The sequence below is a fragment of the Gavialis gangeticus genome, unplaced genomic scaffold, assembly GCF_001723915.1.
Source record: "Gavialis gangeticus isolate Ggan-Ray unplaced genomic scaffold, GavGan_comp1, whole genome shotgun sequence".
In the NCBI taxonomy this organism is placed as follows: Eukaryota; Metazoa; Chordata; order Crocodylia; family Gavialidae; genus Gavialis; species Gavialis gangeticus.
The window spans coordinates 6,488,975-6,502,539 of NW_017729012.1; the positions used below are offsets into that span (position 1 = coordinate 6,488,975).

Genomic DNA, 13,565 nt, shown 5'->3' on the forward strand with positions numbered 1-13,565 from the left:
GGGGGGGGGGGGGGGGGGGGGGGGCGGAAGATTCTTATACATGAAAAATGAATAGCGACACAATTGAACACTTAACCACATTAGTTTGAAAGATCCTGTAACATTCAATTAAGAGCTTAACAGGGAACACAGCCTAGTGACATAGGCACAAAATGGGAAATCTAGTTCTCTGGGTTCTGAAAAAGGGAGCCTATACAAAAAGGCTGTTTTCTGATCTTTAAAATGGGGGTAGTCCCAACCTACCTCCTCAGGGTACTGGGGGAACTAACTTGTTAATATTTGTAAAGCGCTTTGGAGTAGTAAAACACTAAATAAACTTCCTTACAAGGGAGCACCTGTGGGTACAGTTAGATTAAAAACTTGAGAAGGCTTTGAAGAGGCTGTTAATTCTTATCCGTTCTTATGATGGAATGGTAGGCTGCGTTGCTCTTAGAGCTACGGATGTGATTTTTCAAAATTTAATAACAAACAGACATTCCTCAGCAATCAGAAGCATTTTGAACTGACCTTAAATTTTCTCATAGACTGATAAAGTCTGCCAAGGTTGCCATAGTGTTTTGCTGTCTGTACATTAAATTCCCCAAAGGCTTTTTTAGCTAACTGGAGTGAAGATAGATGCAAATCATGAGCTTCCTGAAGTAATCTTTGCTCAGTTTCCTTATTGTGACAGTCTATTGCAATCTCTTCCAGGATAAGTGCTGAATATGGAAGAGACAAAAATCACATTAACGATGCAAAGATATGTGAACTAAAGATAAATAATGTTATCGCATTCTGTTACTTCCAATCAGGTTTTGCTCTCTGAACGGTTTTCATTAAAGAGGTACAAAAATCCAACCTTTCGTCATATTCACACAAAAACATTCAAAATACATATTCACCAGCTAAATTTCAAAAGGGGTTGTTTACAATTTAAAAAAGGAGTTCTGGCAGAGTACATTAAAGCTGAGAAGAAATATTGTACACAGAGCTCTCATTTTTAGCCTTTCTTTAACAACCAAAATGCAAGAAAATTAAGATTCTTCATAGAGTTGGCCCATAGCATTAAGCTGGTCAGTTATCATTTACTAATGAGCAAACTTAAGTGTCCAAGAGGACAGAAAGCCTGGAAAAGTGGGCAGGTACAAGACTGCAAAGGAAGAAAGACTTCAAAGAAAAAGAAAAACAGAGGCAGTTACAGTTAACAGTTACATTTCTTTTATTAATTCATAGAAAAGGAGGGAAGTATATAATAGCATTTCACAACCACAAGATAGCTGTGCGATAATCCTCCCAAATGGTTTCTGACCCCTTCAAAGGACTTGGGTCAGGCTACACTATCCTTCATGCTTAAGGAACATTAGGTACAGCTTCCTAGAGCGTAGGAACACACTACGTCTGTCGTATAAACAAACTGATTTTGCTACACAGTAAAAAGTGGAATGGATGTACTGTGCCTAAACCTACCACCTAGTAAATCTACCACATTGAGGGTAATGTTACCCATTGAAAATAATGTAATAACTATTCTGCATAGTTACTAAGTGGAACATGCCACATAGCTGCACGTCTGGTCAATTTAATCTCAGGTAACCAACTGCTGAAAATAAGCCGCCTTCTCCACCATAAAGTGGTCAAGTGTTATCCAGCAGCTGCCTCTGGAGTGCTGGTTATGTTCCTGCTTCTTATTTAGGAGTAAAATAGTGGCCAGATTATTCTGAGTATGTGTATCATTTGCCTTCACTATAAATCTAACAACTTCATTACCAGGTCAGACAAAGAAAGACTAAAAGTATTTATCTCCCTCAACACTTTGATTGCAAAGTCTTCACCCATAATGTTATAAGTGGTGAAAAGAAACTCTTATAAAAACCTATAAAAACCCTGAATTTGGTTGCACCACACAAGAAACAACCCTGCCTCAATAGCTGCTTTGCCACAGAGATAAAAAAAAAAAAACATGCCTTCTCGGACATTACCTGTGACACGCATACCATAGTTGGAAAAAGCACCGTCCTACAACTACATACTGATTTCTAGAGAAAGGCTAAGGACAATCATCCATAGCAGTCAACCCAGAAAGAGAGAAATCAAACTACAGACTCTGACTGCCACAGTAGACCACTGTACAAACTGATCAACCCAGCTGGAACGTCCTTTAAATCCAACAGAGAATTTGGCGCTGGACAATGTAACATTCAAAGACAAGCTTTGGGTTTATAAACAAAAGTGAAATCATTAAAGCTATCTCCATCTTCACTATTTATGAAAGGATCTTTAAAGTACAGCTTTCATAACCTCATCCATAAAGAGAATGGTTAGCAGAGAGTGGGAAAAGATGACTTGCATTACTTCTAGTAAGGAACAGAAATAAAATGCAACTGAATGGACTTCCATGAGTAAAGTGTTAAATGAATAATGCTTCAGTACTGTAACCGAGTGCTACCTTTAACTCTCTTGGAAGAGGCCAAAAGAAGATGGTCTTCAGGGAGAATGTGGGTGATAATGCCAATAGCACGTTCAGCATGGAATCTGAAACAAGTTCAAAAGCGCATATTTTTATTGAATTTTGACTTCTGAAAAGTTAAGAGTCAAATAATTTAAATTAGAAAATGAAACAAAACAATTCTAAAATATGGAGTCTCTAAAATGAAGGGACCAATTTAAAATTCTATCATGAAAATTATTTGTAACTTGTATAACTTATAAAGTACATTTTGCCCTAGTTACAGCATGAAATTTGCTCCCAACATTTTTTTCAGTATGTATCCACAATTGTACTTACAGCGCATTGTCAAATTTTCCAGAACTATACTGGTGCACATAAGAAGAATAAGCTAAATCTTCATGGGCTGTGGCTACATGGATGTTTTTTCCTCCAAACACTGACTGTCTGATATCAAGAGCTGTCTGAAAATAGTCACAACAAAAAGCTTATCAGTTGTATTGTAAACCCTTCCTGAATTTCCGTGTTTTTTTGTAATCTAAAGAACTACTGGCTCTGGAAGGAAAGCGTGTGTTGAGATATTATTCCCCCTGTGTAGTGAAAGTTTGTAACAAAAGTAGGAATTAATTTTGTTTTGCTAAGCAACACTACCTACGGAGCTGTCGTTTTGCAAAACAAACGCTCCCTTAAAACTATATACATTCAAGTCTACAACACAGGATACTTTGCTATTTAAAGGTGTACACAAATGGACATCTGAGAAGTTTATCATCCATTCTTAAGGCAACAAAGGAAACGCCTCTGAAAGATCACTTTAAAACAGCATGCAAATTTCTAAAAATTAGCTAATATCCTAAAGAGAACCCACAAAACATTCTCTGTTTCAAGAATGGTGTGCCAGCTTGCCTCAAATGACTGAACTTGTTTTTCCATCACATTAAGCTTAAAAGCCACTCATCCTTAAACCAAAATACATAACAATGTTTAGCTAATCTCCAAAATTAGTTTAACTAAACCAGTTTGGAAAACCCCACATACCTAACTGCACTCCTGCACCTTAGAAAAAGTTCCAAGTTTGACTTTAATAACTGGAGCATGTACAAATATGATCAGATACGCTATGTTTAATACAATCCCATCTCAGTTTTATCAGACTTTTAGTTCAATCTATTAGCAAGCTGAAGGAAAGATACATGGCTACATTGCTAATGTAAAAACAAATTCTTAACTACAATATTTTGATCAAAAAGTTACAATCATTTAAAAACAGCCCCAACCACCCACCCTCAGCCATTCATCCCAATTTGCCATTACAGAAACTCGAGTACAAACACTTGAGACATTTCACAGATTTCATAGACATTAGTTTATCTGTGTTAGAAATGGAACACGCACGTAACTGCAACATACCTGATAAATTGCAACAGATTGGCATATATTATCTACATTCAGCAAGTAAAACCCATAGTCTAGTAACGTGTCGGAATATTTTGGGTGTTTGGCTCCAAAATGCTCCCTGTAAAGACATAACTGTATTATAACCAGAAATAAGCAAGACAGTTTAGAACGATATTGTAATGATGCTACGTACCTGGCTAGATACACAGCATGCTTTATTAATTGCTCTGCTTTCTTAAATTCACGTTTTACAACACAAGCCTAGAGTAGACAGGAAACAGTACATGTGAGAGCAGGCCTTTTCAAAGCATCTCTGTTCTACTGATCGACTTAATGACCAACTAGGGTGTTCAGTTTCAAAATTTCAGTGCAGTTACTAAACCTTTTTTAATTCCTCAAAAAATCCTCCCAGATATAATATTAACTAACATATTTTCCAGTAATAGAAATAAGCCACAAAAAATGCATAGCTATTCTCTACCTAATCTGTAATTAGACAAGGGGTACAAGCAAAATGTCTACTTTGTGGCAGAGACTGTTGTTCTTTCAAAGAACTGTAACTCCATTTCAGAGAAGAGAAAAAAAAGCTTTAATTTCTAAGAGACATGTCTTCTCTGGTCAAAAATTCAGGTTGTTTGTTTTAGGTATAAAACTGATGGTGGCGCAGTAAACCGCAAACAAGATTTGATAATACTATAAACTGGAACACGCTATCCTAAGATTCTACATGGTTTACAGTGCATTAACAGACTTGCTTTTATAGATTTTCTTTGCAACTAAATTATCAGCAAACTTTCCATTCACCTTTGAAGCTTGTCTTAAAACATCCACCACTACTTTTACAGGCAAGCCAACTGTGATTTCCTTCATAGCTTCTATACACCACTTGTAAGCCTGTAAACAAAAAGCCTGTATTAAATACCATTACCTTTGAATTCAATCATGTGGAAACCTTAAGAAAATACTATTTGTCTCTCATAATAAAAATTCTTTGTTTAGGGATCGCCTTTTGGCTTAAAAATTAAATTGCTAAATCTCATTCAAGCCTTATTGCTTGATTCTTCTTAAGTTTATAGCTGGAAAGTGCAAGAGATGGCAATCAAATGAAGTAACTAGATTGATTTGTTCAGAAAGTCAGTGACAGCTAGGAAAAGGACTCAGGACTCTTGAAGACCATGCAGTCCTACACCCAGTATCATGGCCTGGTCCATTTCTCAAACAGGTAAATGCTCTACCTTTCTTCAAAAAAGAAAGAAAGGTAAAGATGACTGAGTTCTGCTTAGAGAGACCAGCTACCCATTTCTACTTAATTACCTTGAATTAAATTTATTCAAAACACAATTCCTGAAGAGCTGTCTAAAGTTTCAACTCATAAGCTAAAGAAATTAATTGTTAAATACTTGCTAATATTATTCTAAACAGACACTTCAATAACTTTATAATGGATTAACTTCTTTTTGTCTTTGGCAATATCAGTTTCAAATGTTTCCAGGCCCCATGCAACTAAGATCTTTTAGTCAGTATTAGACTATTTTGGAACCAAGTAAAATCATAGTTTAACAGGTTTGCTAAAAATCAGATTTTGCAGAAAATGGCTGAATGAAACACTAGTTTTGTTCTGTGTTTCCCAATTACAAGGCCATAGACTACCTCTTGCTATATAATTATTTGCATAATTACCGTGACACACATTTTAAGAAGTTACAGGCAACTGTGGATTTGGCAGTCAGATCCCAGGAAGGCAATTTTTTAAATAGTTTTCTGCACATTACCAGTGTACTTTTGTGTACTAGAGCCCAGCTGTAGTTCATTCAAGACTCCATTAAAAATTAATAGGAGTTTTGTTCAGAAAGTAATAAGGCTCCTTGTGGTTTGTGCTAACTAAACAACAGCTTACAGGTAAAGAATGTCAGTTCCCACCACGACATACTAGTACCACATGCTATTTTAATGGTATATAAAGTTTTCTCCAATGGAAAACAGAAACAAACGCCTCAAACTAAATGTTTTTCAGTTGCTACCAAGTAATGTAAATTTGAGACTCAACCTTTGCCAGAAGAAATCCAAGCTACCTACTGAGCCCGTATTAAGGAGTCATTATACAGTTTATCAGAAGTCCCCTGAAAACAAACCAGCCCCACTCACTTCATCATAATGGCTCTTTGCAAAGAGTAGTGCACACAGTTCCCCATAGAGCGCTGCTTTGTTGGCTTGTTGACCATGTTTTGCAAGTTTGTCCATGTAAGACTGCGCTAGTTTGAATGTTTCTTCTCCCAGGTGGTATTTACAATTGCCATTTCGAACATGCAGCAACCTTAGGAAAAAATATATGAGAAGTCTTGAAACTTTTTTAAATGACTTTGTATAATCTGCTCCAATCTACAGGGTTATTACACATCTATAATCTGATCAGCTAAATTACACTGGAATTGGGTTACTGCCACTCCACAAAACAACACCTGTTTTGAATCCAATGCATTTCACACCTTGTTGTGCCTTAAACAAGAATGGTTACTGGTTCAAGCATGTTAAACATTTAATCCCTCAGTCATACTCGGGGTGGTTTTCTTTTTTGTACCCTTAATAAAACACATTCTGCCCAACATGAATACAACTCTAAGCAAGACAGACATAGAAACAGAAAATGACAGTTGATTCTCTTTGCATTCCTGCATCTGATGCTCCCTGGTTTCTTCTACAAGTGCATGCTGGCATCCAATCTTTATTTTAAATGGCATTCTAAGTGTCAAACAAAACCAAAAAGTTATTTTATGGAAGGCTTTCACTACAGCCTTGCTGCAACTGAAACAATATTAGTGAGAAAGAAAAAACGCCTATTTGGAAGGGTAGGGATGATAATATTGTTTAGTCTCGATACAAGATTTGCGTGAAGTATGACCTTGATAGCATATTGGTGCCTCCAGGCACACACTGTTATTGATAGTAATCTTTACTATCCCAGAACAAGAATGCCACTAGGAAGGAAGAAGCGTTTTTCCTGCAGCACCTCTGAATGACTAGAAGATGCAACTCGCTTCGAGGTTGTAGGATGTATTCAAGAACAATAAGGAGGCAACAGTAAAGTCCAAGTAAATTATCTAAATGAGAGAAGGAAAACACCAGTTCTCACACTGAGTTAGTCTGTGAGACTTTAACAATTATCTTGAAATAACTGCTCAAGAGTTGCTAATCCTTAGGTACCCGCAGAGTTAGGCTCAGATGCAGTAAGATAGTCTCTGGAACTCAAGTCAGATACACAGAAGATCAAAAACTCAAGGTTCTCTCTTAATGCCCTATGCCAAGGGTATCAAAGATAGGGCTTAGCTCCCGGAGGGGCAGAAATTCAGGGTGGGGCCTGCCACCAAAATCCAAGGTATGAAGCCCCGCTGGGGGACACATTTTGGCAATGGCCCACATTTAAGCGGGGACAGCTCCATCAACCAACATTGCCACTTGTTCGACTGCCAGAGATGGGTTTGGATCTAGCCTGCAAAGAACCCTGCCCTCCAGATTGGGCCCAGGGTACCAAACACGTCTGACATGCCTGCCCCATGCTAGCTTTGATAGGTTTTGATCTGTAGGATTAACGATCGCGTCAGGAGACAGTGCTGCCAGATACAGACTAGTACAGCAGTGCTGAAACCTTTTCTCACTACGCTAACAATTCCAGTTCCTGGTATCTATTTAAAACAAAAAAGGTTTTCTGTAAATGTAAGCCAGCACTTATTCAGTGCCTCATATGCTAAGCCTAGCGGGCAGAACTATTGCTTTATCTATCAGATGACAGAAAGAGACAGCTGCCTATCTGCAACTGCAAAGGCCTACCTTCTGGAACATGCAGTGAGTTCCTGGAAGATAAACTTCTCTTCCTCCTGGAAAATCATTACTACGAAAGGGATAACATATTTTGACAGTGACTAAGAAAACCTAGCAAATAAAGAGGACAAATCTACAGAAGGAAATAAAAATATACAATAAAAGCAGAGTGAAACTGAATGTAGTGTACTGAAAAATAGGGGCTAATCCTTTGAAACTACGATCCGTCAGTACTCTGAAGCCATAACGTGAACTCGTTTGAAATGAGGTGGATTCTCTCGCACTGTGAAAGGAGGGAAAAGGGGAAATGGAAGAGACTTCTGACTGGATGATCCTCCTTTTTCTTAATTGAAGATCCTGTGCCCATTAGAGTAAAAGATCTAAAAGTTACAGCTGCATATGCTTTCTGCATCAATACAGTGCTGCCAAAAAGTACCCGTCAATTTAATCTTATTAAAATGTACCAGGGAAAATGCCACCACTAGTTCATGCCAAGGAAACTTTGCATGCATTCAAATTAAAATACATATTTCAAAAGTATTTTTGCAGGCAAAGGGTGGCCTCTTACATGATGGAACATACAACATGGAACAATCAAAGAATCACGTTTCTAACTGTTCTTCATAGCAACACACATCCCCAGTACCACTAGCTGCGCTACATAAAATAAGCAAATTTCAAACAACCATACCCTGAAACCACATTTCTTTAAAAAAAAAAAATCATATTTAAAAATATGTTGCCATTTATAAAATCCAATGCAAAAAGAACACCGGGGGGGGAAGAAATCAGTCCCACTTGAAATCTAAATTATTATTTTTTTTTGTTCCTTAAGCACCAAAATTTCATTTTCCCCAGAATTTTCTTAGTGTTCATTAGCAAATAAGTCAACTCTAGCAGTCTCACATCTTATGCATCAGCATCCCCACGCTTCAAAAATCGCAGCAGAGGCACTTTAACTGAAGCTTGTTTGACAACCTTTAGTTAAAGCGGCCCTGCCGCCATTTTGAAGTAAGGGCACACTGATACAAGAGATGCAGTGGGCGCTTTAATTAGAGAGGCTCTCCGAGTCGCCCTAATTAAAGTGCCCCGTCCCCCCATCCGAAGCACATGTCAAAACACCCACCGAGTTCAGTGCAGAAGAACATAGTTTCTAAATATATGTTAAATGGTAAAGAAAAAAAACTGCACAATACTGGAACTATGAGAAGTGCAACAATATGATGTGCGGAACCACACTAGAAATAGGAACCTGACCATCAAAATGTGCACGTCTCCAAGTAAATTAATTTTAAACACTGTTTCTTTTCAATTGGGGCACTTAAGATACATGGGCAGGGGAGTAGAAGAGAGAGAGAGGCAATAATCAGAATCATCTCCCAAATTGAGTCATGCTTGCTTGCTTCTTGGGGAATGACCACATTTTCACCTATTAACATGGTCACGTTTCCATGTTCTCGAAACAACTTTCTGAAGAGACGAACAAAAAGTTTAGCGCGTCTCTGAGGGGCTGTGCAACTGTTAAACCTCACAGTATGATCCAATTTTGCAAAATGTCCATGTTTGTGTCTACCTTACCATGTTATCCTCAGGTACCAAAGATTATTAATTTTGCCATCACGTGCAAAAGAACTCTTAATTTCAAAGTACGGGAAAGGCAGAGAAAGTAGTTTTATGTGCAAGAATCACTTGCACAGATTGAACTCCAGTTTCCAGACCATTAGGAGCCAGTTTTAGTAGAGTGATGTCAAGAGTCTGTGCAATGGATCTGAGAAATCCAAAAGGCCAGATTTGATTTTGTTTTTTAAAAAAAGAATATTTGAAGTCCAACTTCTTTCTAAAAATGGAGGCAAAGTTAGGAGAGCAGGGAACTGCACAGTCTGAAGGGATGGTTACACCAACTAATTCACCTTACTGCCTCATGCCTTTCAACTATGTACATGTACTGTTCCCAAAACAAAGAGGATTTTTAAGTGCTGTGTACACCACTTGTGAATGAGCTTCTCAGTATCATTATTTGATACAGCTGAAATTTAACTTACCAATTCAGTGCATTTTTGTACCATTATTTTATTGTTTGCCAATATGCTTGAACATGAAAAAGCATTTCCTCTACCATGCTTTTGCCTTAAGGGATTTCATACTGAAAGCCAAGATCCTGTCTACACTACAGAAGTCATGGTTGGCTTTATTCTAGCATAACTCAATTATTATGTTTAGGAATATCTGTATTCCAACACCAGACTGATATCGTTTTTGCCAGCATGAAAAGAAAAACAGCATTCCATAATTATGTGGGTTATAATACTGGTCCGTAACAATGTCGAAAGATACTCAATGTGGTCCACAATAGCAATAAAAAAACCCTAAACAATCTTGTGTCCTAAACAGTGCAACTGTATTGTTATATTTGCAGCACAGAAACATTGTCCATACATCCCACTGCTAGCTTTGTATTAGCTTTTCCCTGCCTCGTGAAAGGAAAACTACTGGTGAACTGTACACAGGTTCTTGCTTGTGGGCTCTATCACACTTAGATGCGTGTCATGCTATTGACCTGAAGGTAAAACAAATAGAAAACAACACAAAACATGACACACAATTTAATATCCCCAATGACCCCCTTGCAGGACTTCAGTATTAAATTCCTGCAAACATATAATGAACGAACTTCTGGTTACCTGGGGAAAAGTAACACTCATCCTTGTGTTGCTTATTGTAAGAACCACAGATCAACAAATAGGCATTAAGATTCCAAGGACAGAGCCTCAGGTCTTCAGAGCTTTTTAGCATGAGTTCTCCACAGACTGATGTTTGTTTTAAACAGGTCAACCAGTAAGGAATTCAGGGATGCAATGAAAAGAGCCTCTTAAATTTATACGAGGATGTCTTCAGAACTCTCCAATACACGAGACCAACTGTTCTTGAAAGGGCTAATGGTAATTTAAGTCCAAACTTACCTTACACAACATTCTACTGCACGAAACCAATGAAATATTTCATCGTGAAGGGCGCATAACTGAAGGCAGGAAAGAAACACCTTCTCAGCATCACTATACCAGCCAGCATCTGACAGGAATCCTCCTAGAAATTCAAGAGCAAATGAAACTGCCCATTAACACGCTGTTGTAAGATGACAAAATTTAGTTTTAGCTCATGACATTTGTTCCAATTAGCTGTTTCACCACAGACTGAAGAAAACAAGAAGTGGGTATCCTATGCCTGCACCAAGATACAGAAAGGCAGCTCTAAAACAATCTGGGAAGGAGCCTGCAGAGAGCCCATTCCTACAGGTATTTACAAGAAATGTTGCATATAAAACTGCACGTAGAGCATGTAGATCCCAGAATGCTTCCACTTTACAAGGCTCAGGTTTGGAAGAGGATGTAGGAGTCTCTCGGTCAAATCATGCTCATTGGTGTGTGCGCATGTGCATGTGTGTTGTGACAGAAAACTGGGGGAAGAAATGTAAAATTAATACACTGAACATATGCACTGTAAAGACTTTTTGTAAACCTACTTTCAAAACATTTCTCTGTTAATCAAAAGGTGTAATTTGCAAAAGTAACCTACTCTCTAGTTCTTGTCAGATTCTGACAAAGTAGCACATACTGCTATACACACAGTATAAAAAACCCTATACTTTTTAAATATAGTCTCGCATTTCAAACCCATGCGTATTCAGTTATAATGTTTTAAAGAAAAGATTTAAAAATATTTACTTCTCTCTGTGTTTCATGGAGTGCAATTTAAACTAAAGCATCATAATTAAATAGTCTTAGTTATTGTCATTGCATTACCTAAAACAAAACCAATCTGGATTGCTTTTTCTTTTACAGCAGAATCTGATTCTGCTATGTAGGAACACCGTCGACTGAATGAATAGGCCAGTACAGAGGCAACTTTTACTCCATGATCCATCAAAGCCTGAAAACAATGATGAAGTAGATGCCTGAAAGGAAAGAAAAAGAGAACATATTTATTAAAGAAGAGATGCATTTTGAAAGAATTCTAGGGTGCAGGCTCTTTGGTACAACAGATGCAACTGTGAATAAGTCATAAATGCCAACAGAACTCTAAAATACTGAAAACTGTGCCCAAGACCAACACATTGAAGTATTCAAGGCCAGTACTGAAGTTCTTCAAGGGCACTGCATACATTTATTTTATATGCATAGGATACCAAGGTCCTTGAAACAGAAGCCACCACCACATATCATTTTTAAGTCAGCAAAATAACATTTCTGACAGATTTATAAAAAAGCAAATGAGCTATTATTTGAACTGCAACTGAAAGCCACTTTCACACAAGTGAAATACAACAGGATCCCTTGTTTCCAACTTAAGACCCTTGGGAAAAAAACTAATAGTAGTAGAGTCATCAAGAACAAGGCCAGGAAGAAAAAATAAAAGGCAGCCAATATTTAAAAAAAAAAGCCACACCTTATTTTGGATATAATGAATAAGGCCTGAAGAAGCTGGTTATAAACATGATTGGATAGAATGGGCCCGTCACAGAGATGGAATGCCTCATCTTAAGACATTGTTCCTATTAGTTTGTTAGATAAACATTTGGAAGTGGCAGGGCATAGATAGGCAGATCTTTAATAAATATATTATACATATACATGTGCATCCGCTACACTCTTATTGATCTGATTTACATCCTTCACATGTAATCTTTGCATTCAGTGTGGGAAAGGAAGAATCAAGACTTGCAGTCCTGGAACCTTTAAGACAACACTGGAGAGTTGCCAAAGCAACCGCAGGATTCATGTCTAGCATATTTCAGTTGAGTAAGACTAACAAAGAATTCATTTGGGTGACCAAATGCCAAACAGAGCTTTTAATGGTTTTACCCGTTTACCTACAAATTTACAGATTATATAAAAGAACCAAGACCTGGAATTCAAAAGCCCTTCTGCAAAGCTGGAAGAGAGTTATAGCAGTCATCAGTTAAGCATAAGATCTAGAGGGCAAAGGGGATATTTTCCCAGTTTAAGACCAGGCAGGAAGGATTAGAGCTGAACACCCAAAAAATTTGAATCTAAAACACAGCATGAGTTACTTTATTTTTCCCCCCCTCTTAGTGATTTTTTTACATTGTCTTCAGTGTTGCATGCAATGATGTCTCTGTCTCTCTTATTTACAACATAGCTGTATATTTCCTTGTTTAAATCACGTATTTTTCCTCCACTCCCACACCATTTAATTTATCCTTTAGGAGTGGTCTTTAGAATAATTAGACATAATTACTTTTTATCGTACGCCATATAAACCTTATATATGAAGCACTGCAATATATTTAAAGGGAAGGGAATGACAATAACCTAACTGCCTTAGGTATCAAGTATGTTCTCTCCATACTATAAAAAGGGGTCAGGAGGTTTCCTTGCCCTGAATGATATAAATCCAGTGAGACAGTGGTGGCAGTGTAATCTTACCACATCTGGTTACCGAGAGGGTTGTTAGGCTGTGTGTGGCAACTGCAGATGAAAGGGACCTGAATGTCTAAGATTCCCATTTAGGAGAGGGTTGAAATTCAAGTTTCTTCTACAGACATCCATCAGTTAAAGCAATTGTTTCAAAATTACCATAAGAGGTCTTAAACTCACCTGAGAAACCTGAAAAAAAATACTGCTTACTGATATAACTATTTTCCTAGCTACAGTTTAGTACAAGACAGTACCAAGAACCAGGCAAGCAAAACAAAACTGTACTCCTGACAGTCACCCCATTAGGCACATATTTAGACCATTTCTGGCTCTGGGGAAAATAGGGAAGTGCTTGCCAGGATTAAGACCAGATTTACTTTAGAATCCCTGACATACTTGACTCCCAGAATATGGAAGCGTGTACTTGAAAGTATCAGCTGAAAAGATACACAAATGCACATGTTCAAAAAAAAAAACAAAAAAAAAAAAAA

General features: G+C 37.6%; 1 protein-coding gene across 1 annotated transcript in view; it reads right to left on the bottom strand.

Moving 5' to 3' along the window:
* The window catches only part of APPBP2 (amyloid beta precursor protein binding protein 2), a 33,142-nt gene that overhangs the window by 7,017 nt on the left and 12,560 nt on the right, over nt 1–13,565 (bottom strand). The window contains exons 3-11 of the mRNA XM_019511115.1: nt 11,440–11,591; nt 10,600–10,723; nt 5,969–6,137; nt 4,628–4,717; nt 4,017–4,084; nt 3,836–3,941; nt 2,765–2,889; nt 2,426–2,511; nt 508–698 (exon numbers count right to left, since the gene is read on the bottom strand). Of these exons, the coding sequence (XP_019366660.1) occupies nt 508–698; nt 2,426–2,511; nt 2,765–2,889; nt 3,836–3,941; nt 4,017–4,084; nt 4,628–4,717; nt 5,969–6,137; nt 10,600–10,723; nt 11,440–11,591 (1,111 nt within the window). The remainder of the gene's footprint in view (nt 1–507; nt 699–2,425; nt 2,512–2,764; nt 2,890–3,835; nt 3,942–4,016; nt 4,085–4,627; nt 4,718–5,968; nt 6,138–10,599; nt 10,724–11,439; nt 11,592–13,565) is intronic.